This window comes from Zootoca vivipara, chromosome 4, assembly GCF_965207765.1.
Source record: "Zootoca vivipara chromosome 4, rZooViv2.hap1.1, whole genome shotgun sequence".
In the NCBI taxonomy this organism is placed as follows: Eukaryota; Metazoa; Chordata; class Lepidosauria; order Squamata; family Lacertidae; genus Zootoca; species Zootoca vivipara.
Window position 1 is genome coordinate 91,102,245 of NC_142587.1, and position 27,384 is coordinate 91,129,628.

At 44.1% G+C, this 27,384-nt stretch overlaps 1 protein-coding gene and 1 long non-coding RNA gene across 3 annotated transcripts in view; both read right to left on the reverse strand.

Annotated features, from left to right (window-relative positions):
* The window catches only part of TMEM135 (transmembrane protein 135), a 159,646-nt gene extending 140,247 nt beyond the window's left edge, over positions 1 to 19,399 (reverse strand). For both annotated transcript variants that reach the window (XR_015949735.1, XM_035116527.3), the window contains exons 1-3: positions 19,233 to 19,399; positions 13,160 to 13,287; positions 9,951 to 10,043 (exon numbers count right to left, since the gene is read on the reverse strand). Coding sequence is in view for 1 of the 2 variants with exons in the window: in XM_035116527.3 (XP_034972418.1) it covers positions 9,951 to 10,043; positions 13,160 to 13,287; positions 19,233 to 19,373 (362 nt within the window). In the remaining variant the exon portion in view is untranslated. The remainder of the gene's footprint in view (positions 1 to 9,950; positions 10,044 to 13,159; positions 13,288 to 19,232) is intronic.
* Positions 19,400 to 20,809: 1,410 nt separating this feature from the next.
* Positions 20,810 to 25,530, reverse strand: LOC148686044 (uncharacterized). The gene is made up of 2 exons (XR_015949736.1): positions 25,301 to 25,530; positions 20,810 to 21,127 (listed from the first exon to the last, which is right to left on the reverse strand). It is a non-coding gene; the product is annotated as an uncharacterized LOC148686044 (long non-coding RNA).
* Between the last annotated feature and the right edge of the window lie 1,854 nt (positions 25,531 to 27,384).

Here is a 27,384-nt window from a genome sequence, read left to right on the forward strand (position 1 = left end):
TCCAAAACCATATTTTGGGGGGCTGCCAAAAAATCAGCCCCAAAAATCCACTGCCTTACCATCAGCCAGGTTTTTTCCCTTCCCAACTCCTTGCTTTGTTTACTGTCAGACGAAGAGGTCCAAAAAACTCAAAAACCTTGCACACTATTCTGTGAGCTTTTTTCCCCAGGGCAATACCTTTATTATGCCAAATATGAATTTCAAAATGTATTTTAACCAGACTGCTGCCTTGTGAAGTTAAAATAAGGCCATTCTGAAGCAGGGGAAAGCTCCAGGGAACAGAAAGTATTTTATGGAATTAGCTGGTAAAGTTTAACCATTCCAAGCTGCCACAAACATTAAATTGCAATAACATTCAGCCCATGTACAATTTGTGTTCTAAGTTGTCAAATCCACAAAAGCCACAGCAATTTTCTCATGTTTAGCTTATAGCACATATACTGTGGCATATTTAATAGGCAACATACTATAATCAGTAATAACAGTATGCCAAACAATCAATCTCTGTTAAGAAAGTGTTTATTCATGCACCTGGAGAGCCAACTTTAAAAAAAAATTAAAAATGACAAAAAGATCCATACATATGCCTGCCAATTTTGCACAGGCAATTAGTAACATTCCAGAGTAACCATGTTTAATATATTTATGCTTGTGATCAATACAGACTTAACCAGAACTCTGCACAGTTTAGATTCTAAACAGAAAAGGGCAAACTCATTATAAGCATAATGCCAGTCTAGTATTAAAATGAACACATTTAAATTTCTTTACTGCGAGGGTCCCACCTCAAACTCTGGAACGATCTTTCTAAATATCCAGCAAATGTTAAGGGCATTATCCTCCCTTCCCACCCATCCCCCATTCCCAAAAGGAAGTTAAAAGGTGTTAGAAGTAGCCTATGGTACATTTTTATTGCCAAATTACAGAACCTCAACTCAGGGCTTTATAATGGCACCAATGACAGAGCCTGCTCTACAGCAAGGAGACAGGCGCCACTATAATGTTAACAGCAACTAAGTAAACACTAATTCTGCCTAGAGGACAGGGCACTTGAAGAAGGGAAAAGGAAAACACACACAGAGGTCCCTTCAAAACCACTCTAGATCTTTATTTTGATTAGTTATAATTAGGTTTCTTTTCTCCAGTTCACAGTGGTGTAATTAACCAAGGTAAAGAGTAAAGGGCTAGGCTCATTAGGCAAAAGAATGCACAATTAACTTCTGGAGAGATCTAATTGCCTTTTCTCAAACTGTGTGAAAATTAGCACTTTACTGTTATTCAACATGCAACTCCATTTCCATTGCTAGGCTAAAAATGACAGGGTCTAGGTAGCAGAGTTAAAATGAACACATACATTTAGCTGCCCTATCTTGTATCTAGGTGCTGCTTGACTTGTTGTTGTTGTTGTTTAGTCGTTTAGTCGTGTCCGACTCTTCGTGACCCCATGGACCATAGCACGCCAGGCACTCCTGTCTTGCACTGCCTCCCGCAGTTTGGTCAAACTCATGTTCGTAGCTTCGAGAACACTGTCCAACCATCTTGTCCTCTGTCGTCCCCTTCTCCTAGTGCCCTCAATCTTTCCCAACATCAGGGTCTTTTCCAAGGATTCTTCTCTTCTCATGAGGTGGCCAAAGTATTGGAGCCTCAGCTTCACGATCTGTCCTTCCAGGGAGCACTCAGGGCTGATTTCCTTAAGAATAGATAGGTTTGATCTTCTAGCAGTCCATGGGACTCTCAAGAGTCTCCTCCAGCACCATAATTGTTAATATGATTAACAATATGATTAACAATTGTTAATATGACACCACTTGTTAATATGATTCAAATGCAGCTTTTTATCAAATGAGGGGGGGGGGGACACACAGAGAAGCACCAAACATTTTTCCAAACTTTTAATTGCGCTAGAACGTAATGCTAGAATGCCAAGACAGAGAGAAGATGTGCCTTTACCCTTCTTCTCAGAAAGAAAAAGGAAGAGAAAAGCACTCCCTCCTTTGTGGCCCAACTCAGTCATCTCCAAAGCAGGCTCTCTGGGAAATGGAGAGGTGAAATTGGCAAACAGGAATTTCACCACTTCCTCTTAATCTACCATATATAGAACAAACACATATGGAGAGAAAATTAAGTACAGTGGCACCTCGGTTCTCGAACTTAATCCATTCTGGAAGCCCATTTGGCTTCCAAAACATTTGAAAACCGAGACATGGCTTCCCATTGGTGAGCAAACATGCTTAGAAGAAGAAGAGTTTGGATCTGATATCCCGCTTTATCACTACCCGAAGGAGTCTCAAAGCGGCTAACAATCTCCTTTCCCTTCCTCCCCCACAACAAACACTCTGTGAGGTGAGTGGGGCTGAGAGACTTCAGAGAAGTGTGACTAGCCAAGGTCACCCAGCAGCTGCATGTGGAGGAGCGGAGACGCGAACCCGGTTCCCCAGATTACAAGTACCACTCTTAACCACTACACCACACTGGCTCTCAGTGTGATTACACTGCAGGTTGCATATGAAGAGACAGGCAACAGCTTTCTTTTTTCTTAACAGAAAAGAATAAAACATTTTGCCTGATTTCAAGGTAATCAATTTGATAGCACAAACCCACTGCCAGATTACTGTGCTTTATGCACAGCTTTGATTATGTTGACAATCATTCAGTGTCAACTAACTGAAGGGAAAATAGAAGGCTTTTAGCCATTTGCTAGCTTGCCTTCATGTTCCCTACATTTTCCTAAAGATACAATTGAATATTGCATACAATAGTCTGGCCCAGAACCTGAACACATCAACACTTACAATGGAGGTCTAATTTATAAGCATTTCATTCCTGAACTCAGTCTGATATGGATGCTCTGTAAGCAAATGCCTGCAGGGAACTTAAAATAGAGTGCCCACTGGGAAGAGATTAAGTGATTATTTGTTACCAGCTGCTAGATATGTTTAAAAGGCCAGAAACGTATTTAAGAATTTTAAAGTAAAACAATTACTGTCCTGCACAAATTAGACCCACTGAAACGGGTTACTAACATAAATCCATTCATTCCAACGGATCTGCTTTAATTTAGCTGGATACAACCTATAGCTTCTGGAAAGCCACCATTCCTCAAAAGTACAGAAATTGCACCAAATTTGAAATGAGCAGAGAATATCCATTCCTAACAAAATTGGGGGGGGGGGTTGAAGGTTGTTTGTTTTATCTCAGTAGCCAGAAGAGTGGTTGTATAAAATATTCAGTGAGTGGGGAGCAGCGAAAATCTTCAGTGCTCTGCATAATTCATTGCTCCTCCCATAATTTGCATAGCTATTTATTTGCCAAATAAATCTGCGTAATTTATACAGGCCTCTAAAGACACTGGAGGAAAAGTATTGTGCAATTAGAAAGCAACTATCCCACAGTCATGAAGATATATGATCGGGTATTCCGAAGTTTACTTCTGGGTTCAAGGGCATATACATTTCAGTTCTTTTTTCAACATTCCCAAGTGAGCTGCCTTTCAAATTTCAGCAAATAACTAATTGGGAACTAGCAATCAACTTCAGCATCACCTTGTCTTCCCCTCTTCTATCCACCCTCACTTCTTCACTCATTCTGATCAGTTTTTTTTTCTAATAGCAGCCCCTACTCTGACTAGTTGACAGCTGTAAAGGTCTCTGTGTTAATGAATAACAGCAAGTTAGCTCACCCAAGTACAAGCCTGAATGTTCCCCTGCTAGACAACCAGACTTCTGTGCCTGAGCAGGAGAGATAAGAACTTGCACTGCACAAGAGCTCAAAACTCCATACTGAAAAGCTGTAAGGGTGGGAGCTTTATTGAGCCTTTTTTAGAAAAAAAGAAAATCCACAGATTTGGTTAAAGAAGACCAAAAGTGGGGGGATTCTATGCTATAGGAGTGATGGAATCACCTTGAACCTAATCTGCTTCTGAACCAGATGTCTGGAAATGGACTTCAACACAATTCTGGATTAATTAACAAGCACCTTATTTCCTTGCAAGCAAAAGTGAGAAAAATATTTCAATGCCCTAAAATCATGGTTAAACAGAGACCAGTGCCCTGGAGTTTAGTAATATGAAACTCTGAAAATATCTTAACACCACACAAAAGCAGCAGTAAAGTGAACATTTGCATCAAACTCCACAAGTTGCTTGCCCAGAAATTATCCACTACTGTATTTCCGTATTACCCTGACCACCGTTCGCGGTGGGGGAAATACTACATTTCTTCGCAAGTAACAAACACTGACCCAAACACAAGAAGGGTACCAGGGCAAACAAAGCAGGGAGGTTACCCCATAAGACCTAATAAGAGACAAAATGGGTTATGGAGTTGCCACCCTGTAAGAAATTTCTTGCAGTCTCCCAAGTGGCTATCATGTTACATTAAGTTCTAGTTACAGGTAGGTAGCTGTGTTGGTCTGCCATAGTCGAAACAAAATAAAAAAGTTCCTTCCAGTAGCACCTTACATGCACACAAAAGCTCATACCAATGACAAACTTAGTTGGTCTCTAAGGTGCTACTGGAAGGAATGTTACATTAAGCCACCTTAAGGAGGGATCATTTGGAGGGGTAGGGAAAGGGTGTTAACAGGTACAGTTCTTTTAATGCTTCTTGGGAGACAGTATGAAAATCTACTGCCAAGCTCTGGCTTATTCTTAACAATGTGTGTATTTTTCCAAGCAACATTTCTTTTTCCTTAGTTTTAGACGTGCAATAAAAAGAAGTTCAAATTGTCCTTGGCAGAGATGCAGAAAGCTGTCCTGATTTTCCTTGAGGAATGAAACAGTAAAGCCAATTGGAGTGATAGCGTCAAAGAAGCTAACTTTCAGGAACCCTATCAAGCCCACTATCTGAAAAGCGGTTAACGAAAAAAGGAAAGTTTAATTGCTTTCAACCATTAGAAACAGGAGCAAGCAGAAGCAGTATTCTCTTCAAAAATTGGCTTTAACAGTCCGTGTCATTTTCCCTTCAGCAACACTGAACAGCAGGAATGGGTAGTCACCTTCCAAAGACTTTTAGGTTCCAGGAGGAGGAGTTTGGCGAAATACATTGCCCTAAGATGCAAAAACAACAAGAGCGTAAGCCTGCAGCCAATTACGCCATATGCCTGAAGATTGTTTCTGAGACCATCTCTTTGGGCAGGCAGCTGCCATTCTGCCGCAGAGAGGAGAGGAGGGGCATTCATGTGGCTCTTGCACCATTCTTGACTCCCAGGTGGGGTGAGGGAAAAGAACACAACATCCTTCCCCAAGCAACTGCAACTTAAGTGACAAGACTTGTGTGCTCTCTCACCTGTTCCTTATTCCCAGCTACCAGTGTGAGAGAGAAGCTCCATGATTATCTACTCAAGGCAGATGCTAGCACATCAGCCATGGCACTGTAAAAATGGCATTGAGCTCCAGTACTCCCTACCCCCTACATGCACAGTTTTGCACAGTTCTGGTTAATGTTATCTTCCATATCTATAGTATGGCTCAGGCTTGGTTTCTAACTGCCTCAACCATTCCTCATAAGGCTTGGTTTCCAGACCCTTCATCCTGGTCACCCTCCTCTGCTCAATTTCCAGCTGCTCAATATCTTTCATCAACTAGCCTGCACTGACCGGCAGCAGCTCTCCAGGGTTTCGGAAGCCTACGCTATGGAGACCCCTAGCCTGCCTAGAAGGATGTGGGGATGGTCTCCATTTAGAAATGGGGCTACAGGAAGAAGGATGTGAAATGAAGATGCAGCCCAGCTGCAGGCGGAACAGCAGGTGCCTCTGAGTTCTGATAAAGGAGCATCACCTCTCAGGAGGGGCCAGGTCCAGGTGGGGGGGGGGTTGCCACGGTGACAAGGACCCGCCCTCCTTTGTGACATCTCTTGCTTCTCCTTGAAAAGCCACTGACTTGGAGCAGGCCATTGTGGGTTAGTAGTGAGGAGAGTGGAGAGGAGTTAGTGGCGGTTGGTGGAGATTAGGCGGAGGATTAGTGAATTGTTATTTTTTCATTTTCTGATTTTGATTTCATTTATTACTTTTATTTGATTTATTTTGATTTTCTTTTATTCTTTTAATTTTTTAACTTTTATTTTATTTTGTTCTTTATTGTAATATTTTTGTTCTTTGTTTTTTGTGCACATCTGTGCATATTTTGTATATATTTTTATTTTGTACATAGAATAGTAGTTAGGGTTAAGTGTAGGCTTAGGGTGGGGGTTAGGTGTAGCTGCTGGAGGATGAACAACTATACCTCCTGGGGGTCATCCAGAGGTGCCAGGCAGCTGAGCTCAGGGGGGCTCCAAACCCTGAAGTGCTCCAAGCAGGCTATGGCCCAAGCCATTCTGGTGAGTGATAAGAGGTGTGAGGGACCCCCACAGGGAGGTGGGGGGAAGGAGGGGCTTTGGGGAAGTGATTGTTCATCTGCCGGAGAGGAGGACCCTGCCAGCTTAGGGCATGGGGTTGCCATTCCCCAGGAAAGCCAAGCCTGGTGTTTGGGGTCAGAGCTGTCCTCCGGAGGCCCTGGAAAGAGCTGGTTTTATTCCTCTGTTCTCTTCCAGGACATCTTGGGGCCCTTGGAGCACTTCAGGGATCGCCCCCTGGCCCTGACCCTTTCCTTGGAGGTGTCTTTGGCATGGACGGGGTTGTGGGGGGTGGGCTGGGGGGGGCAGAACTCCAGGGGGAGTTCCAGGTGGGAAAGAGCAGGCAGGAGGGAGAAGGGGGCAAGGGAGACTCGGAGGAGGTAACGTCTAACCCTCTCCCTTTCATCTCTGCAGCACCAAATTTCAGGTCAGATATCATCAATGCGATCCTGCACTGGACCTTTGAGGCCGTGCTGAAAGGGGCCAAGCTCTCCAGGGTTGAGAGCTTGACTTCCCTTCACAGGCTCTTTCTTCTTCACATACTTACAAGATTTAACCCAGCACTCAACTTCTCTTCTCTCTTTTCCCGCAGAAACTGAAGCGGCACTTCCGGCTCCTGCTGGGGAGTCTCCTTATGGAATTCCCCCAATCCCAGCACCCTCCTCCAGTAAGCATCCTGGTGGCATCAGGAGAGGTTTTAGGGTTGCCCCCTATCCCTTACTCAACGGACTGCCCCATTTCTGGGGCACAGAGCCTGTTTGGCCCCCAATTTGGTCCAAGACCAAACTGTTAACCCTCATTGTTCAGGAGTGCCAGGGACTCTGTGGTGGGGGCAGTGGGGGACGCTTTGGCCCAGACTGGCCCCTGACTCAGAGACGCTCTTTCCTCCCGCAGGACCTCCAAGGATACACCCTTGGGGAAAGTGGGGAGGCTCAAAAACCAGCAGCCAGCAGCATTTCTTTGCTGCTGGCCATTGCCTGGAAATTCACCCACCTCAGAGTAAGTACCTCACCTTCTTCCATTTATTTCTCTGGTTGCTTCCATCCCAAGAGCACATCCCCAAATGACTTTCAAGCAGATGATGCGGTGTGTGTCCCTGGGGGCCAGGATGAGGCCAGAGGCTTTGCAGAAATGTTATCAGTATACCCTTGCAGAAATGTTATCAGCAAAAGAGGGCAGTAAGCAGGCACTAGGTCTGAGCAGGGACAAGGGCTTAACAGTGCTGGATGAAGGAAGAAAGCACAGCTCATTTCCCCAAGCCAACACAAGGAGCTGCTCCCGGCCCCCTGCAATGGTCACTTTGGGACAGAATCTGACCTTGTGTTCTCCTCCAAAATGGTCTAGGTGAAAAGAGAGGGGAAATGACACAGACGTTGCTCTCTGCAGTTGCTTTGGAGGAGAAGGGAGGACTCTGATTCCCTTTGCACAGAGAGGACCATCTGGGGAGAGAGAGGGCTGGTTTCCTGCAATTAACTCTCCCTGCAAATTTTGCAGGGTTCCCATACTTGCATGCTCATATTTTAAGAGATAAATGGTACAGACCAACAGAGCGAAAACAAACTCTGTGGGGAGGGGAAAGTAGACAGTCTGCCCATTTTCCTTCTCCAGTTCTTGGCAATCTCTTTATGCCAGCTTCTTGCCAGGCCTATTTCCTTTCAAGGACCTTAGCGGCAGTTCATGAATACTGCACCTGTTCCCAATAATCCTTTTCGCCCTCTCTAGTGACTCCTTCAGTTGTAAAGAGCAGCTATGGATGAGAACAGCATGAGCACAGCAGGAGGGGAAAAGGAGGACTTCATTCCTAAGGACATCTTTAGGAGTCTCAGGAGAAGCAGGAGACTGGAGAAGGGCAGGCAGGCGTCTGAGATATGTGTAGAGGTCAAATGGAGTAATATGAATGGTACTTTCATGATATCTGGACCAGTGCAATGTATGGGAAAGCTGCAGGGTGTGTCAAATCATGGAGCAAGAAAGTCAGATTGTATGTTCTGCAGATTTTTACAAAGCCAGGGTTTTTGAAGAAGGTCCTCTGTGAAACCCGCCACTCCAGAGAAGTAAAGAACAGTGGTACCTCAGGTTACAAACATTTCGGGTTACAAACTCTGCTAACCCGGAAGTAATACCTCGGGTTGAGAACTTTGCCCCAGGATGAGAATGGAAATTGCGTGGCAGCGGCAGTGGGAGGCCCCATGAGCGAAAGCGCACCTCAGGTTAAGAACGGTTTCAGGTCAAGAACGGTTTCAGGTTAAGAACGGACCTCCGGAACAAATTAAGTTTGTAACTACCGTGTTTCTCATATTATAAGACACGTCTTATATTTATTTTTTCCTCAAAAAAACACACTATGGCTTATTTTCAAGGGATGTCTTATTTTTTTCCTCCTCCTCCTGCCGCGGCCGGCATTGCTGCTGCTCCTATCACTATGGCTTATTTACGGGGTATGGCTTATATTCCTTGAATGCTTAAAAATCCTGCTATGGCTTATTTTATGGGGATGCCTTAAAATATGAGAAACAGGGTAGAGGTACCACTATAAAGAGTAACACTGCTCATTCAAAGCACACACCCCTCCCTCTACGAATCCTGGGCACTGCAGTTTACTCCTCACAGAGTTGCAATTCCCCCAGAATTCTTTGATTCAGCCATTATACAAACATCTTTTCTAAAAAAAGTGATGAAGTTAAATTAGAGAGTAGGTTAACACATACATATAAGAACATAATTGATTACACCAAAGGTTTAACTAGCCCCACATCCTGTTTCCCAGAATGGAAGCCCACAACCAGGAGATGAGGCCAAGACCCCTCTCAGGCAGCTGTTTCCCCAGCGACCGCAATCCAAAGACATGCTGCCTCTAGTCCTGAAGGTGGCATATAGCTATCATGATGAGTAGCCATGGATAAACCCCTTTTTAAAAAACAAAAAAGCCTTTAAGTCAGTAACCATCGCATCATGAGATAGCAGAGTCCATCATTTAACCACGAAGAAGTCACACAACTCCATACAGATTCTGCACAAGAACAAGCAGAACACGAAAGCACTCATTTATTCCGGTGGGAATTCCTAGCAATTTTATGAAATTGTGGCTATTTGGCAAGGAGGTAAGAAAGCAAGGATTCTATTTGTATGAGGCAGGGTCACAAACCTGAGAAAGACAGGCATGGAGAGATTAAGTAGTGACAGCTTCAAGCGTTGGGAGGAGCAACAGTATAAACACAGCAGAGGGCTGGCAACCATGACGTTTACAGTTATTGCTGAGGATACATTAAGAGCAGAGGGATGAGGACTAGGAGTAATGGGGAATACCTGGACCTATACAACAGAGAATTCTTATCCTCTAGAAAAACTTCCTGAAAACAACAGAACCTTAACAGCAACTAGCTGCGCATTTTTACTCATGTATATATAAACCAGCAACCCTAAACAAAACCACCATGTATTTTTTCAAGTATTCTACCTATCCACACTGCAAGTTCTTAATAATAATGATAATTTTATTATTTGTACACTGCCCATCTGACAGCTGCATACGACACAATATATTCTCAACTTGGCTCCATGCAATTGGCTCCCACCTTCTGTAAAAGAGTGGAAGCAGGTAAAGGATATATGAATACATACCTGCTCTTCCTTTCAATAAGAATAGCCACATAAGAAGCTGGCAAAGCAGCGCCAAAACCAGGAGTCCAAAAATAAAATTTTCCAAGTATCCTCCTGAGGAAAAAAATGTGCAATATTTGTTATTCTGCATCCTAAAGCATAAAGAAACATTATTGGGTTAATACACAGCATCTGGTAAAAGAGTACATCTGTTCATATACAGTGGCTTAGATCCAGAGTAATTCCATTCATAGGAAACCCCCACAGTGGGAGGTAATTTTCACCAATTCCTCTTCCTTCAGCCTTCTGTACCTCCCAGAAGTGTGCTCCACAATGTTGGGGTACTCTCCAGGAGTGTGTGGAAGGGGGCACAGGGGATTTAATGGAGAACCAGCAAAAATTGCTTCCTCCTTCCTCCTTTCAGCAGGAGCTGTTTGCAAAACAAAAACTCTGGATCCAGCCCCGTATGACAGATACAAAGGCTGCATCAGGCAAAAAGCAGCCCATTGCCATCTCATGTTTCTTCTTAACAAGTACATCAAAGAACCTCATAAAATTTCATTCTTGTAACACCCAAGGAAGAACATCAATTTTACATCCACTACATTTCAAAGGATTACTTTGTTACAAGGCACTACATGTATTTCCCCAGTGACAAAATATATTTGTTATCACAGGACAAGCTGTAGACTGGTCCAGCCTATGCCGAAAATGTTGATTAGTGCCCAATAAAAAGGACATAATTAAAATATGCTTGTTTAAACATTAAAAGATTGAAATGCCTAGAGTCCTGTATTTCTTTGAAACTCCTTCCTTGTAATTTCCCAGAAGCATCGATACTACCTTCTGGAATTATTCTGTGTAATCAACAGGGAACCATAGCACAAAAAGAGACACTTTGCTGACTTCCTTATGCCTATGTTTTCCCCTCCTCTAGAGTGAAAAGCATGTCAATTTGGTCAGGCTTCTGGTGACAAGGGTTAAGACTTTAACATATGTTTTGTGTGGTCTGTTTTCCGTTTAGATATTTTGTATGTGCACATTTTATACTGCAATTGCTTTGGGTCCTTGGAATAGGGTTGGTTACAAGTTCAAATCAATAGGTAAATTACATTTCCAATGCTCTCATGGAATTTTATACCACTGACCTGATATTCAATTATTTTTATTTTTGAAAGTGGGAGTGGCTGCCTGGGACAAGAAAGATAGAATCATAGAACTGTAGAGTTGTGGAAGGAACCCTGAGAGTCATGTAGTCTAACCCCTCCAATGCATGAATGTCAACTAAATCATATATGACAGAGGCCATCCAACCTCTGCTTAAAAACCTCCAAGGAAGGAATGTCAACCAGACAACCAACCAAGCTGTGAAACTTCACAAAAGTTGTTTCCCCCCACCTTTAGTTCATAAATGACAAACGTAGGCACATGCAAACAAGAAACCTAATAAAAACATTTGTGGGCTGGGGAATTATTCTGAACTTCATAACAAAATTTCTCTGGGCAAAGCAACTTTCATGCTGTTCTTGGGCAGAACCAAAAGATGAGTTTCTAGTATGATGCCCAGTTTCACTCCTTGAACTATAGAAGTGACAGCTGTCACTCCAAGAAACAAAGATAAATTTGCACTTTGACAGCTTGGAAAATATCAGAAGAAAACCTTTTCCCTGTCTAACACTCTAAAACAGGGGTCAGCAAACTTTTACAGCGTCCAATGTCCCTCAGACCTTGTGTGGGGGCGGAATGAACAAATTCCTATGCCCCACAAATAACCCAGAAATGCATTTTAAATAAAAGCACACATTCTACTTATAAAAACACACTGATTCCCAGACCATCTGCGGGCCGGATTTAGAAGGCAATTCGGACGGATCCAGCCCCCGAGCCTTAGTTTGCCTACCCATGCTCTAAAAGTAACCCTTTCCAGGTTTATGTGTAAGAACAGGCAGCCCATTCTCCATCTTTCATGTGGCACTGCCCTCCTGAATGGAAAGAGGCAATTCTAGAACAGTGACTCATGCCAAGATGGAGCAGGCAGCCTTCTCTGGGGGCATGCTGTTCTCATGCATGGTCAATTAAGTAGCCCAAATGCAACCAGGACAGATACACATCAGAATTACCAACCTATGGTCCCCGTCCCATTCCCCCCCCCCCGTTCCCCCGCCACCACCATGGTTGGAATGAAAGTTATTTGGGCTTACATTTCTTTATTTTATTCTTACAGCACATTAGCAGCTCTCTCACAGCATATTAAAGAATCTGGGATGTCTTTGTTATTAGATAATGTCAGAAAGAGGAAAGAAGCATGATTGCTGTACTTTGCACTGATTACTGCCCTTACCCCTTCCCTCAAATGACAACTTTGTTCCAAATGTTAACAGTTGAAGTGGCAAATAGATTTGTGTGGAAAGGAAGAAATAACACAATAAAAAACTTCTCAAGCTCACATTGCCCTAGAGAACAAAACACGATTGTGTACTTGGTAAATATTTCATTGTAAGCTGCTGATCTGTGCAAATGAAAGAGTTAAGAGACATTTCCTGAACAGAAAAACGGGCTTGTTTTCATAATCCCACAGGATGACCCTTGATGGCAAGTAAGCACTTTTTAGCTAGCAAAGAGGAAACAGTACTTGTCTGCCATCTCCAGAATAGAGAAAAAATGTGAATGTAAGCTCAGCAAATAAGCCCTAGGGATGGGGTGGGATAGCAATCTAAACATAATAATAAATAATGATGGGAGGGTTACATTTTAGCAGATACATTAATCTTGATCCCAAAATAGCTGTAGCCTCTTTAAAAAAACACATAGAGAATTAGGACAGAACATGTCAGCCAGGAGTCTAAGGACCACTGGGATGGTGCACCTCAAGATGAGTATCACAGCAAGGAGGTGACCAACCTAGTCCTATCCATCAGCCACAGAAGGAGCAGTTGCAAGGATTTTGCTTCCTTTCTAGACAAACACAAGAATTTTCTAAACACTATCAGCATGCTTTTTCCTCCTTCCTCCTAATCACTTTTTCTTATGTGTTGTGTGCATTCGATTTTAAGCTTAAAGGCAGGGACAGTCTTATTATTGGCATGTGTATGCCACTCTGCAAATCTTTTTTGCAGCTGAAGAATAAGGTACAAATTCTTCAAATAAATAATTTCATTCCACAAGTCAACATTAATTATAGAAAATGCTATTTTACCACCCGCAAAGATGTAAAATGGAGTTAAACCAACCTTAAAATGCAGAAAAATGCAATATACAAACTTCCATTTGCTGTCAGAAAGGATGTTGATTGCAGGATCTCAGGGAGCAGTTTGTGCAAATAATAATCTAGTTTTCGTTTCCGGAGAATTGCAGCAATCTGAAAGAGATAAGCCAATTCAAGTTTATGTATTACATTTTTTATTTCACTGTTCTGCCAATGAGTTCACATTAGCATACATGGAAATCATACTCTAAGAATGAGATTTGAATTAAACCCCTAACCAATTCATGAACTTTGGCTAACAAAATGAGTATTTTTTGTAGAACTTCATGCAGCTGTTAAACTACTTCTTCCAGACCAGAATGTATCAGGCATTCCAAAACTATGATCATATGGGGAACATTTTAGCCAGACACAAGTATAAAAGTTTAGCTACTGCATAGAACATACTAATTAATTACTGGACAAAGTACTTTGTGCTCCAGTTTGAAGAATCATCTTTAAACTCCCACTGGGAAGTTTATACTAGTTTCAATTGCCTTTGCAAGGCACTTACAATATAATGGGTTAGAGTCATAGAATCATAGAATTGTAAAGGTAAAGGGACCCCTGAACCATTAGGTCCAATCGCGGATGACTCTGGGGCAGGGGTATGCAACCTAAGGCCCGGGGGCCAGATACGGCCCTATCACCTTCTCAATCCGGCCCGCAGACGGTCCAGGAATCAGCATGTTTTTACATGAGTAGAATGTGTGCTTTTATTTAAAATGCATCTCTGGATTATTTGTGGGGCACAGGAATTCGTTCATTTCCCCCCAAAAAATATAGTCCGGCCCACCACATGGTCTGAGCGGCCCATGGCTGAAAAAGGTTGCTGACCCCTGGATTAAAGGGAACAAACTTTCAGTCTTTTGATATTGTAATCCTATGCACACTTACTTGGAAGCAATCCTTAACTATGTCAATAGGACTTACTTCTGAGAAAGAAAGCATGGGTATTTACTGTGAAAGTACTTTCCTTAGTGGGGTAAAGGCGGTATCTATCCACTAATGGGTTAATCCCTCCCTCCAGTTTTTAATGGCTATCCCAGTCCTGCTGTCCCCTTCCGAGTTTTCATCCACTGCCAAGCCACTAGTAGACAGATATCAAGGAGGTGAGACTTCAACAAAAAGCCAGCAATTCAGAGCCTGCCAGAATCACACATACATAACTCAAAAAGGTCCCAAACGAGCCTAGATTCAACATGAATATACGGTACATATTAAAGTATAACACTGGCAAGCAGGGGGAGCTCTGGATGCCTCATTCACTCTATCCCAGAAAGAATACACTTTCACCCAATTTGCCCAAATTATCTTTGACATTCACCCACTAATCGGATGTACCTTAGCTTCGTTCCTATAGAGCAGGAATATACTGTCAGTGCTAAAATCTAAGAAAGGTGAGCGTTTGGTGGAATGCTCTCCTACTGAAGGTCGCCTCTACAGAAGCAAATAATCCCAGTTTGTAGTGTCTAGTGAAAGGAGACAGACTTCCATGTAGAGGCCCTACAGAACTCAGCAGGTGGGGAGTTATTGGAGAGTGCTGCACACACAACTGAAGATCTAATGGGGTATGTTGTGATGTGGGGAGGCTTAGAGAAATAGTGTGTGTTATAGGCTTGATGGATGCATAGTCTGAGTCAGGAAGTGGTAGTGCAAAAGGACTTTGTAACCTAGAGATCTAGGGTGATAGAACACAGAGAGGAAGCATGTCTGACAGAGCTCTTACAGCATAGTCTCCACATATTGAGTCTGTGCCTTCTTGAAAGAATGGGAAGGCTGGGGAAGAAAGGAAGTAGAATCAGATTCTGTGATCCATGGAAGATGGAGACCACCTTCAATCTGAATGTCACGTCAAGGAGCAGGATGACTCTCTCCATATACAGTAATGATATCCACAAATAGGGCACCCAGTTCAGAGATTCATTGAGCAATTGTGATGCCCATTTAGATGGCCATGTGGACATATATTATGCTTCCTTGAAGAGCAGTTATGTAAGGACCTTGAGGACACAGGCTCTAGAAGGGGAATCAGTAGGTGATTGGCAGGCTGAGGCTACTGTCGCAGATTAGGGTCGACCCCAAAGGATTTGTGCCTTCCCCTGGTGAGCATCAACAATGAGGCCAAAGTCTGCCCAGAGAGGCTGCCTACAGAGTGTAACAGCACCATGCTGAGGCCTTGTTGTAGGAAGCCTAGAAATAGTTGCTGAAGGAATCATAGAACCAGAGCTGGAAAGGAGGTTCTATGGGAGGCAAATATGCTAATCACTTAATTTCTTTAATCAGAAACATCATACACTATCATTCAAAATTTGACTAATTGTGCCTGCACTCTTAAATTTCAGAAAAATTAAACACTGGCCAGCTGGAGCTGAAAAGGGGGCTTAAAAAACAAAACCTGAAGCTAGACCTGCTCCTTGATACAATTTTCCTTTTGGAAATTAATTTTGTAAAGAAGGTCTCACATGAAACTGAAATGTTACTCTGGCATATAAGCATGTCTGGGCCACTGAAGGAATCTTTTATACTGCTAGCACATTTTTAGCAGGCACACACACAAATCTCTTTTTAAATACTATTGTTACAAAAAAAAATCTCCATCATCTCACCCATGCATTCTTCAGTGATATCTGAAATTATGGTACCATATGTTTATCAAATGATGGGGGAAAACAGCAGCACTTGGGAAGAAACCCCAATTTTATCAAAGAAACCTAGCTTCAACCTATTAATATACATTATTAATTCTTCTTAATGCATCTTGCTTTTAAGAAAATATCTTGGTTCATTCATGAAAGATGCCACCTACATGCACAGCCACAGAAGACACACTCCTTTGTGGTGTGATCCCTAAATAGCGTACAGCACTACCTTAACAGTGAAGCAGTACAGTACAGTACAGTACAGTCTCTTCCACCCAACCGGCATCCTCCCTCCTGCCTAATAGCTGAGAGAGACTCACAAGCAATCTCACCCCACATTGCTCTGTCTTTCTCCTTCTCCAGCCATCTCATGACAAACCTCTTCTGTCTGATCCTCCTTCTGCTACCCTAACCAAAGGTCCCTATTTCTATTTACTATTTTCAACAAATTCTCCTTTTTCTCCAAATCCCATCTCCACTACTCAACCTCTCTTTTCACACCCACAAATCTCTCCACTCCATGCTACCCCTTCTCCCCACCCCTGCAATGCCCCAGTAATTCACAGAGTGAAAAAGTATCAGAGGCACAGTGAGCTTCCCAATGTGGCTGGATTCAACAGAAAGACCATGTGCCTCCAACTCTAGGAAGATAAGGGATAATGCTCCCATTCTCACTTCCACGTTTATGTACCTGTCAGAAGTTAAAGGTTCCCACCAAAAGTAGAAAAGGAACAGAAACAATAGGTACAGTATTGTGAACTCCTCCAGAAGAACAGTCAGACAAAGGAATCAGTTTGTGGGCCTGGTGTTGAATTGGCTTGCTCTAGCTCATGGACATCCAACTCCCAATAGACTGTGATCTACTCCCAGTATTAAAAAACTGGCAGTGATCTACCTATGTTGTTGGATGAACCAAAGTTGTTGAGCTTTTTATAGGAAGCCACAGTTGTGTGTGTTGTCCCCCCATTTTGGGGGGGGGGAGAGAGATCACTGTGGTGCCAAAGATCTACCAGGAATACCCCACAATCTACTAGTAGATCAATATCTACGGTAGTTCATAATAGTCTTTAAAAAACACACAACTAAGAACACTTTTGAGACATGCTGATTTTCTTCAGATTTCACAATCCAACAGAGTTTAATGTGTTTATGGACACAATTCAATGAATGTTTACTCAGAAGTAAATCCTACCAAGTTCAAAGGGAGTAACTGCTAACTGCACCAAACTCTTTGCTATTTCATAACAGAACAGCCTTTCGCAAACTAATTAAATGTTTACAAGACACTCAAAGTGTTAGCAAATCCAGCTTGCACATACAGAAATCTAAACATGGACTACCGGTAATTACAGCAGCCATATACATTCGGAAATGAATTAATTATTATCCTTCAAAAGCAAAAACAACACAATCTAATCTAATAGCCAGTTTCATCTAGTACTGACCAGCAGTGGCTCAGTCCTCAACAGAAGTCTTTCTCAGCCCTGACACCTTACATCCTTTTACCCAAAGATGTCAAGGACTGAACCTGAGGTCCTCTGTCTGCAAAGCCAGATCCTGTCCCCCCTCATCTTTCAACCTTCATGTGTGCCTACCACTATTGGAGCATCCACCATGACCAAGGGTCAAAAAGCAATGCAGGCAATGACATGCCGAAAAATTTGTTAGAACCAAACTCTGCTTGTATGAGCAAATGCACTGTAGCCACAGCTCAGTGGTACAGCAAAGCATATGATGTTTTGCATGAAAAATATCCAAGATGCAGTCCCTTGCACCTTCAGTTAAAAAGATTAGGTAGCAAGCTGGGGAAGACCTCTGCCTGAGATCCTGAAGAACCACTACCAGTCAGACTAAATATTGGGCTGGGCTGGTAAGTTTGATCTGAAAGAAAGCATTCTTCTACATTCCCCAGCTTCCTAAACTCAAAATCTTAACCAGGATCACACATCAACTCTAGCAGTTTCATCTGCTGAAAAGCTCCCCCCATCTGAACCCCTAGGGAACAGCAGCCAGTCAGCATGGACAATACTGAACTAGATGGACCAATGGTCTGACTTGATATGGGTCAGCTTCCAACACATTTGGGCCACAGCTCAGTAGCCAAACAACTGTACTGCATGCAGAAGATCCCAGGTTCAATTCCCCAGCATTTCCATGTAGACCTGGGAATGTCCCTCCACCAGAACTGTATAGAGTAAGAAAGGATCCTGAGGGTCATCTAGCCCAACAAACTGCAATGCAGGAATCTCAACTAAAGCATCCATGACAGGTGGCCATCCAAACTCTGCTTAGAAACCTCCAAGGAAGGAGAATCCACCACCTCTGGTCCATCCCACTGTCAAACAGCTCTTACAGTCAGAAAGCTGGATGAACTGGTCTGATTCATCAAATATTTGACTCCCAGTGGTATCCTTTTCCCTCCCCCTCTGCCCCTTTCCAGCCTTCAACTGACACCCTACCCAGCAATTGCCACACATCCCTCTTCAATAACCCATTTTATTATTATAACAACAACAACAATAATAATAATAATTTATTATTTATACCCCGCCCATCTAGTTGGGTTTCCCTAGCAACTCTCGGCGGCTTCCAACAGAAAAATAAAATACAATGGTCTGTTAAACATTAAAAGGTTCCCTAAACAGGGCTGCCTTCAGATGTATTCTAAAAGTCTGGCAGATGTTTTTCTCTTTGACATCTGATGGGAGGGTGTTCCACAGGGCGGGTGCCACTACCGAGAAGGCCCTCTGCTTGGTTCCCTGTAACTTGGCTTCTTGTAGAGAGGGAACCGCCAGAAGACCCTCGGCGCTGGACCTCAGTGTCCGGGCAGAATGATGGTGACTTCTTCGCCGTCACTATCGCCACTTGGTAGGCTCGACATTGAGTTCTAACCCATGTCCGGTCAGCTTCAGAATGAGATATCCTTCCCACCCCACAATTGTCACCAGTCTGGCAAGGGATCATTTTAATACCCTCCCTATATATCTTTCCTGCTTCTCACCCCAACATCGCCACCAGTCTTTCATCCCCATCCCTCTCCAAGGGACCATTTGAATACCCTCCCTATAGATCCATACATACCTACAAATCCTTCCTGCCGCTTCTTCCCCCTTCCCACCACTGCCGCCTACCTGTCCTCCATTTCCATTCCTCTCCAAGGGGTCATTTCAACACCCTCTCCCTATATACCTATACTGTACCTATCATCTGGGGGTGGGGAGAGAGGAGCAAGCAAGCCCTGCCCCGCATAATCGATGCCAAGACGTGGGGGGGCACACACACACACACACACACCATTTGAATGGCAGTGCCCATCCACTGGGGGGGGGCCCTCAAATATTTTATTTGGCTCCCTTCATTTCCCCACCGGGGGGTGGCAGGAGAAGAGATGGGTGGGCCCTTCCTCCCCTTCCTCACCAGGTACAGGGTCCCGTAGATGCGGAGGGATTCAAGCAGCGCCCCCTGGGTGATGTCCGCGAAGGCCCGTCCGCAGTGGGGGTGCCAGGTGTGCCCGATCTCGTAGCAGCTGTGAGGGATGGACTTGCTCAGCGCCGCCATCTTGGCCCGCAGCCGCTCTCTCTCTCGCGGAGGGGGGCGCGGGGGGAGGGGGAGGCCCCAAGCGCGTCACGGCCAATGCAGGAGAAAGGTCGCGCGGGGCGGCCCAAACCGCCGAGGTTATTCGCGGTCAACCGCCTCTCGCGCGCTCTGTGTGTATGGCCGGGCCGAGGGGCGGTTTGCCGGCTCGGCTCGCGTGAGCCGCGGCAGCCAATGCGGAGGCGGCTTTTCACCACCGGGGCTGCGGATTGGGCGGAGTTGGCGCGAGCTTGAGAGGCACGAGCTCCTTCTCGCTCTCGCTCTTCCCCCCCCCCCGCCCCGCTTCTCTCTGTCATTTGGGCCTCGCGGGCTGTCACTCAAGGGCTGCAATGATGCACGTTGATGTTTTTGCAAAGAGGAGCAGCCGAAGGAGCAAAGGTGGTCTGTGTGTCTTTAAATGCAGGCCCACGGAAATGATTTGTTTAAAAGGAGCATGTGGGTATATATACCTAGTACTTAATGCAAGCCCGTGCAAAAAGAAAAAAGAAATATATGCCCTCTTGGACTGGACTTAACCGTCCAGGGGTCCTTTAGTTTATCTTTACCTAACAGCACAGTACTTAATGCAAGCCCATGCAAAGAGGGGAAAAACGTGCCTTGAGGCTTGCATTGGTGGAAACAGGCAAGCAGAAGGCTGCGAGGACATCTGCTTGCGGATTGCATAAGCAAGCACTTGGTATGGCTACAGCTCCCCTTTGGCTTGAACGCGATGTCTGTGTCCTTCACCCCCGCTTTGGGTAGAAGGGTTAAATAGTCATCCACTGTGCTTAACCTTTCGTTAAAGGAAGTACAGGAACCGCGTAAGCCTCCCTTGTATGGCAGGTACACCTTGCTTGGCAGATTTGTGCCTGTCTTGAACTTCAGGCCATTGGTCCATTCGTAGGTTTGTGCCCTGGAGCATTGCACTGAAATGCTGCTTGGATTTCATCACTGTTAACCTCTCCCTTCCCACGCTCTTATCCATATGCACACCAGTTGTAGCTGGCAACATTTTGACTTGGGAGGGCTGAAATTTTTAACCTTGCTGTTCTCATCGGAACAGCAGTTATTTAGGAAAGTGTGCTGTTAGGCATGTGCAGAGTACCACTGTCTCCTTTCTACAGGAAATCAATCATTCTCTGCTTATCTGTGGACAGGGAAAGAGTTTTTCTGTAAGACAGCGCAAGTATGATTTTCAGACAAAATTGACCTCATTTAGAAATTAAGCCGTACGGTACCACATGACATAAGTTTTGGAATTCATGTATTGTTGACACCTGCACATCTGTTGCCAATAAACTAAGCACACTAAAAAAAAAACTTTTAAAATGTGGGGAAAACCTGCATGTGGTTTTCCTTCCCAAAAAATCAATTTAAACACTCATTATCACTTCTATTCTCTAAAGTAAAGGAACAAAGTATTTGGACCAATAGACAAAAAAGATTGTTTCATTTGGACTGGCACACAGCAGAGCACAACAGAACATATTTGTTTTGGCTGGACAGTCTTGAAAACGGGAAGTAACAGTTTCTGCCCATGTGCAGAGTACATCGCACCAGACTATTCATAAGCATCCTCTGTTGTGTCTGAGATTTGGGAGAATATCTTCCAGGTTTGGGGAAGGATGTGGCCATCATTTCCCTCCGTTCAAGACATTTCCCCTGCTTGGGGAAATGCTTGGGCTTGGGCTTGTTCGATGCAGATCCACACGTCTTTTCTGGGTGTCCTCAGTAAATATCTACAACACAGAATGGTTGAATCTCTCATTATCAATGGAACAGCGTTCTATAATGCAAGAGCAACGAATCTAAAGCCCCTTTCCCTGTTAGCTGCACTCCCAACACAAAAACACCACCAAGATATGTGGCACTCACACACTACCACCTGCCAACAAACCATCATCAGATTTATTTGTAAACCGCCATGCCATAAACATTATGCTCCGAACATGTTGACACTAGCAGTGGGAAGAGGACAATGCCTTGCAATAATCCTCCCTCCGGGATTATTCTTAATAAAGAGCAGGTTGCAAATATAAATAAGTGAGAGTCTTGCGGCCCCCTTAAATAACAAATTGATTTTGGCATAAGCTTTTGCAGCTCACTTCATCAGTTGCATGAAGTGCAATCCTGAGTTTGCAGGAATGTGTATACACATGGTTTGGGTGGGGTGAGGGAATTGTTAAAAAGGTTAGAGGGAAATTCAATGCAGAAAGTGTAGGAGCTAAGACGGCATGTGGTCTGTTGGTTGGTTGGTTACAAGGTGTTTTGTCCTTCAATGAAAAGGAAAGCGTTTGGGAAGTCCTTGAGAAATGCAGATACCTAATTTAAGAAAATAAGAGGGGCCTGCTGAACCAGGTCAAAGTCCCATTTGGTTCATCATGCTGTTCTCAAAACAGCCAACCGGAAACCCTCTAGCAGCACATGAGCACAACACTCAGCGCACCTGCAATTCCCAGCAAATGGGAATTTAATTGGCACAGGGTGGGGTTGCCAGGTGGAAACCATTTACTCACAATGGGAGATTAAGAACATGAGAACCTGCTGGGTCACACCAGTGGCTCATCTAGTCAAGCATCTTGTCCACGCAGAGGCCAACCCAACACCAGTGAGAAGCCCCAAAGCAGGACCCGAGTGCAACAGCCTCTCTTCATTGGTTGAACAGTCAGTGTTGCTGACATTATTACATTGGCACTGAGGAAACTGGGGCAAAGTGTAACCTCCTGCTTGCAACTGGCAAATGCCTACAGCTTACACCAGAGGATTTCCTTGGTGATTGCAATGACGTTGACGTTGCACAGAGCAAGGGTGATTTATACACCTAGCCTTGAGGCATGTACAGAGTTCCAGCTGAACTGAGCTTCTCGGGTGCAGCATTCTGGGTTTCTACCTCCAGGGGCAAAGATGGATCATGGAGCATCCCCAGTCTGGGCACTACTTACCGGGGGTGGGAGGAGGGACACAATCACAAATCCAGTCCATTACTGTGTGCCTTGCAAGGGGTTGGACTAGATGACCCTTGGGATCCCTTCGAACTCTATGATTCTATGTTGGTCCCACCACCTTCACAGGCACATTTGGTGATGGCACAAGACAGGGCCTTCTTAGTGGCTGCTCCCAAATTGTGGAAAACTCTTCCACGTGGGACTAGGCTGGCCCCCCACTCTGCTTTCCTTTCACGGCAAGTAAAGACCTTTTCATTCCATCCAGCCTTTGGCTATTAAATGGCTGTTGCGGCAAATTACAGGAATATGTGGAAATGGCGCAATTGACCAACAGACTGAGAGGCAATACAAGACAATCATTTACCTATTCAAAAATGGGATATGTATAAGAGTTAGTTACTTACAGAAATAGTGGTATAATATCTATGGCAGCATTTGAATGACCCTTATTTAAAGTAATTGTTCAGAAATAAGGTAACGAGTGCAAACTGATGTAAGGAGTTATTAGAAAATACAGAAAGAGTAAGGGAATAATGTTAAGTACATTCAACACTAGAAAAAAAAGTTTACATCGGGAAATGATAGGAAGTCTATTTTATGTTAGTAAAAAGATAGGAAAAAAGGGATTGTATAAATTTAAACTAAGTTTAATTTTTGTGAATCCAAAGAAGAGTATTAGTACATGGTTGTGTTCATTTTTGTCAAATGTATATATGTGTGTCATATAAAAGTGTGTATATGATGTACATTATGTACATTATTTATGAATTTCAATAATGTTATGTTTAAAAAAATTAACTGGCTGTTGCGGTAGGGTCTTCTGAGGCTGACTGTTGCATCTGTGTGCTTTTAAATGGTTTTAAGTGTTTCCCGTGATGTCTTTTTAATAGGGCTACTTAATTTGTTTCAGATACTTATATTTATAGTGTGCCTTTAGTTGTATCTGTTTTAATTTATTCCATGAGCCACTTTGGATTCTGCAGTGGGAGAAAGGTGGCACATATAAAATAAAATAAACAAATTGCCTCCCACTGCAGTCAGCCAGCCCCAGTCCAGACTGAGAGCCTTTGCAGTTTGCATTCATTGGAGGAGGGGGGAAGAATCCCCATTCAGATGGCATTCAAACGGAATCAGTCTATGCATTCAGTTTTAAAGTGAAATAAATGCTTGTGTGGACCAGCTGCACGTGTGGATCGGGTCACTGAGCAGAGAAGTCCTACCCAGCCCATATCCTTGACATATGTGCAGCAGCACTGGCCTTCAGGGAGCTCTTCAGTGCAAAACTCCAGCTTCTCCTCCAAATTTGCTCAGAATTTATAGCATTAAGCACCGAAGACCTTTCACATTATTGGAAGGCAGTCTTTATGGCATGTGACTCTATAAGTTGTTTGTTCTTTTCTCTCCCCCTTTAAAAGCAGAATATGATCTCAAAATACCCTTGCGTCTACTGATATTTCAAGGTAAGGGAATTAACTGGAGCCGTTCCCATTTTCCAGATGTCATTTTTCCAAAATAAATAAGGGGTGAGTTGTTATTCACAGCAATATCCTGCAGTTTTGTAAAAAAAACAAACCTGGACTTTCTCCAATGATAAATGTGTATCCTTTCTTACAAAGATATTGTAAGTCCCTTCTCTCTCTCTCTCTCTCTCTCTCTCTCTCTCTCTCTCTCTCTGTTAATCATAACTATTTCCACTTTTAAAGAAAGAAAAAAAAGAAACCTCATAAAACAAGCCAAAGGGCTAAATCATTTACTTGGTTCTTTATCTGCTCCACCACATCCCGTTCCCATGTAGTAGAAGACACGTTGTGAGCATATAAGTACAGGAAATCTTATTTGGAGGCAAGGGAGTTTTTCTGTGCACAGACGGGCAACTGATCTGTAGAACTCATTGCTGTGAGATTTTGCAAAAACCCAGTTTTGGGGGTCAGGGAAGAGGAGGGCATGTAGGCCACATTAAACAAAATAGCAAACATACCTATCACTCCTTTTCTGCCCCATGCCCCAACAAATCTCTTGGTGTGTGGAGGACTCCAGTCTATGGTATTAATTAAGGTAAAGGTAAAGGGACCCCTGACCATTAGGTCCAGTCGTGACCGACTCTGGGGTTGCAGCGCTCATCTCGCGTTATTGGCCGAGGGAACCAGCGTACAGCTTCCGGGTCATGTGGCCAGCATGACAAAGCCGCTTCTGGCGAACCAAAGCAGCACACGGAAACGCCATTTACCTTCCCACTGTAGCGGTACCTATTTATCTACTTGCACTTTGACATGCTTTCGAACTGCTAGGTTGGCAGGAGCAGGGACCGAGCAATGGGAGCTCACCCCATTGCAGGGATTCGAACCGCTAACCTTCTGATCAGCAAGCCCTAGGCTCTGTGGTTTAACCCACAGTGCCACCTGCGTCCCGTGGTATTAATTACACCATACCTAAGCTCTATGATTGGATAATGCTGGCCCCAGTTAGCTGCATATTCTCCCAGGTGAGTCCAGTTTTAATAAAACAAAAAAACCTCTAGATATTGGTAGAAAGGCTCTGCAAGACCCCATCTCCTTGGCATTCAAGTTTCCTACATGCAGTTTTTTGTTTTGAATGTATAAACATTCAACCAAGTGAGCTCCTACTTGCATTCTGAAGTGGGGCAGCCCAGACCCAGATTTCCCACCTCGATGAGAGCTAGGGCTCAACTTTGGCGAACACATTTTAAATCTTGAACAAAACCCTTGTGTACAGATCTCAGTCTCTTGGTGTTTGTATGTACAAGTTTCCCAGGCTTCCACACACAAGACACATGCCCCAGAGATCTGTTTATGGGGCCAAAGTAACCAAGGAGCAGCAGATCTGGCAGTAACTCCACCACACAAGACCCAAGTTACCACTTCCCATATTATTTTGGCTGCAGAAGCATCTCCCTGAAGAGTTAAAACATTCCAGGGAGAAATATTAAAAGCAAACATTAAAACTCACGTAGGCTCCTAACGTTTGCCATTCTTCTGGGCAGCCTTACAAGATGTTTTGATGCTCAGCTGATACAAATAAAGCCGTCTTATTCCTTTTTTATAAAAATAATAATAATAGTTTAGTGGGAATTCTAACATGCATCAAAATAAATAGCAGCGGAACGTTGAAATGCATTGCTTTTCTGTTAGAACGTTTTGCAGAGCTCGAGACCTTGCTTTGAACGGCTCCATGAAAATGTGTTCGGCTGGTATGTGAAAGTCATGGCATTAAACCATATGGGTTCCTTCCAGACATTTGTCTGCACAAAGTTTGTGGGGAAGGTTATATGACATCTGGTGTTGGCTGAACATTTGTTCTGATTTGTTTGTGGAAAGGTTATACATTGGCTCTGTCTGCACTGTATATGTAAAGCAGTGTCGTACCACTTTAAACAGCCTTGGCTTCCTCCAGAGGATCCTGGGAGTGTTAGAAGACCCTCCCTATCCCTTAACTGTAGCTCTGTGAGGGGAATAGGGGGGGCGGTATCCTAACAAATCTCAGCACCTTAAAAACAAATGATTGTTCCCACTGCAGTCCATTACTGTACTGGGCTCTATAAAGGGCTGTCCTTTTCTTGTTGCTGCAGAATCAGCTGGTGATTTTTAAGGACCACCTATGTGGATTTAACGGTTGGGACATTGCAGGGAGACTTTTAGAACACCCTTGCCCACGTTTCTCCTCTGTCTCTGTGCAAGGCAGTCAACACAAGCCGTTGCAACTACACACAAACCTTCAGAGGCAGTCCGCCATTTCCCATTGGTTTTCCCCATTCTCAAAAACAAATGCAAATGAAAGCAATCTCTTATTTACCAAAGGAAGACGGGGACTCGCACTGTATTCACTGTCTTTCTCAACCAATACTGTACAGTCGTAACTTGGTTCTCGAACAGAACGCATTCCAGGAGTAATTCGACTCCCAGAACCGTTCAGAAACCAAGACGCAGCTTCGGATTGGCTTCAGGAGCGTCCTGCTGCCAATTGGAAGCTGCGCCAGATGCTCAGCTTCTGAAAATAGTTCAAAACCAGAACATTCACTTCCGGGTTTTGATCGTGCGGAAGCCGATTTATTCGGGAGCCAAGGCGTTGGAGATCCAAGGCACGACTGTAGACAAACACTGCAATCCTAACCCTTGGTCACCTGAGAAAGAGCCCCACTGAATTGAATAGGAATTACTTCAGAGTAGACACAGTCAATACTGCACCAATAATAATTATTATTATCATTTATTTATTTATTTATTTATTTATACCCCGCCCATCTGGCTGGGTTTCCCCAGCCACTCTGGGCAGCTTACAACAGAAATATTAAAATACACTAATTTCTTAAAGATTAAAAGCCTCCTTAAACAGGGAAGCCTTCAGATGTCTTCTAAAAATCTGGTAGCTGTTTTTCTCTTTGACATCTGATGGGAGGGCGTTCCACGGGGCGGGCGCCACCACCGAGAAGGCCCTCTGCCTGGTTCCCTGCAACTTGGCTTCTCGCAACGAGGGAACCGCCAGAAGGCCCTCGGTACTGGACCTCAGTGTCCGGGCAGAGCGATGGGGGTGGAGACGCTCCTTCAGGTATACTGGACCGAGGCCGTTTAGGGCTTTAAAGGTCAGCACCCACACTTTGAACTGTGCTCGGAAACGTACTGGGAGCCAATGTAGATCTTTCAAGACGGGTGTTATGTGGTCTCGGCGGCCGCTCCCAGTCACCAGTCTAGCTGCCGCATTCTGGATTAGTTGTAGTTTCCGGGTCACCTTCAAAGGTAGTAAGTTGTAAAGATGCCCCAGAAAGTACCAACCACGGCCTTCAGCCATCCTACCCACGGAAGCCCCTTGCTGCTTTTTTCTCTGGAACAAAGACTTGCTCAAGGAGGAGAAAGTGCTTTGATGGAGTTGCTTCTCTCTCCCAGTGGGGCTCACTCAAGCAGCAGTAATGGCAGCAGCGAGGGAGGACAATGTGAAGAAATAACCACCTCCCTCCATTTTTAGCAAGACAGTAATTTTGCCATGCCTCCCTTCACAACCTCCCACCTGGGGCACATACCTCCTTTTGCCCCCTCCCC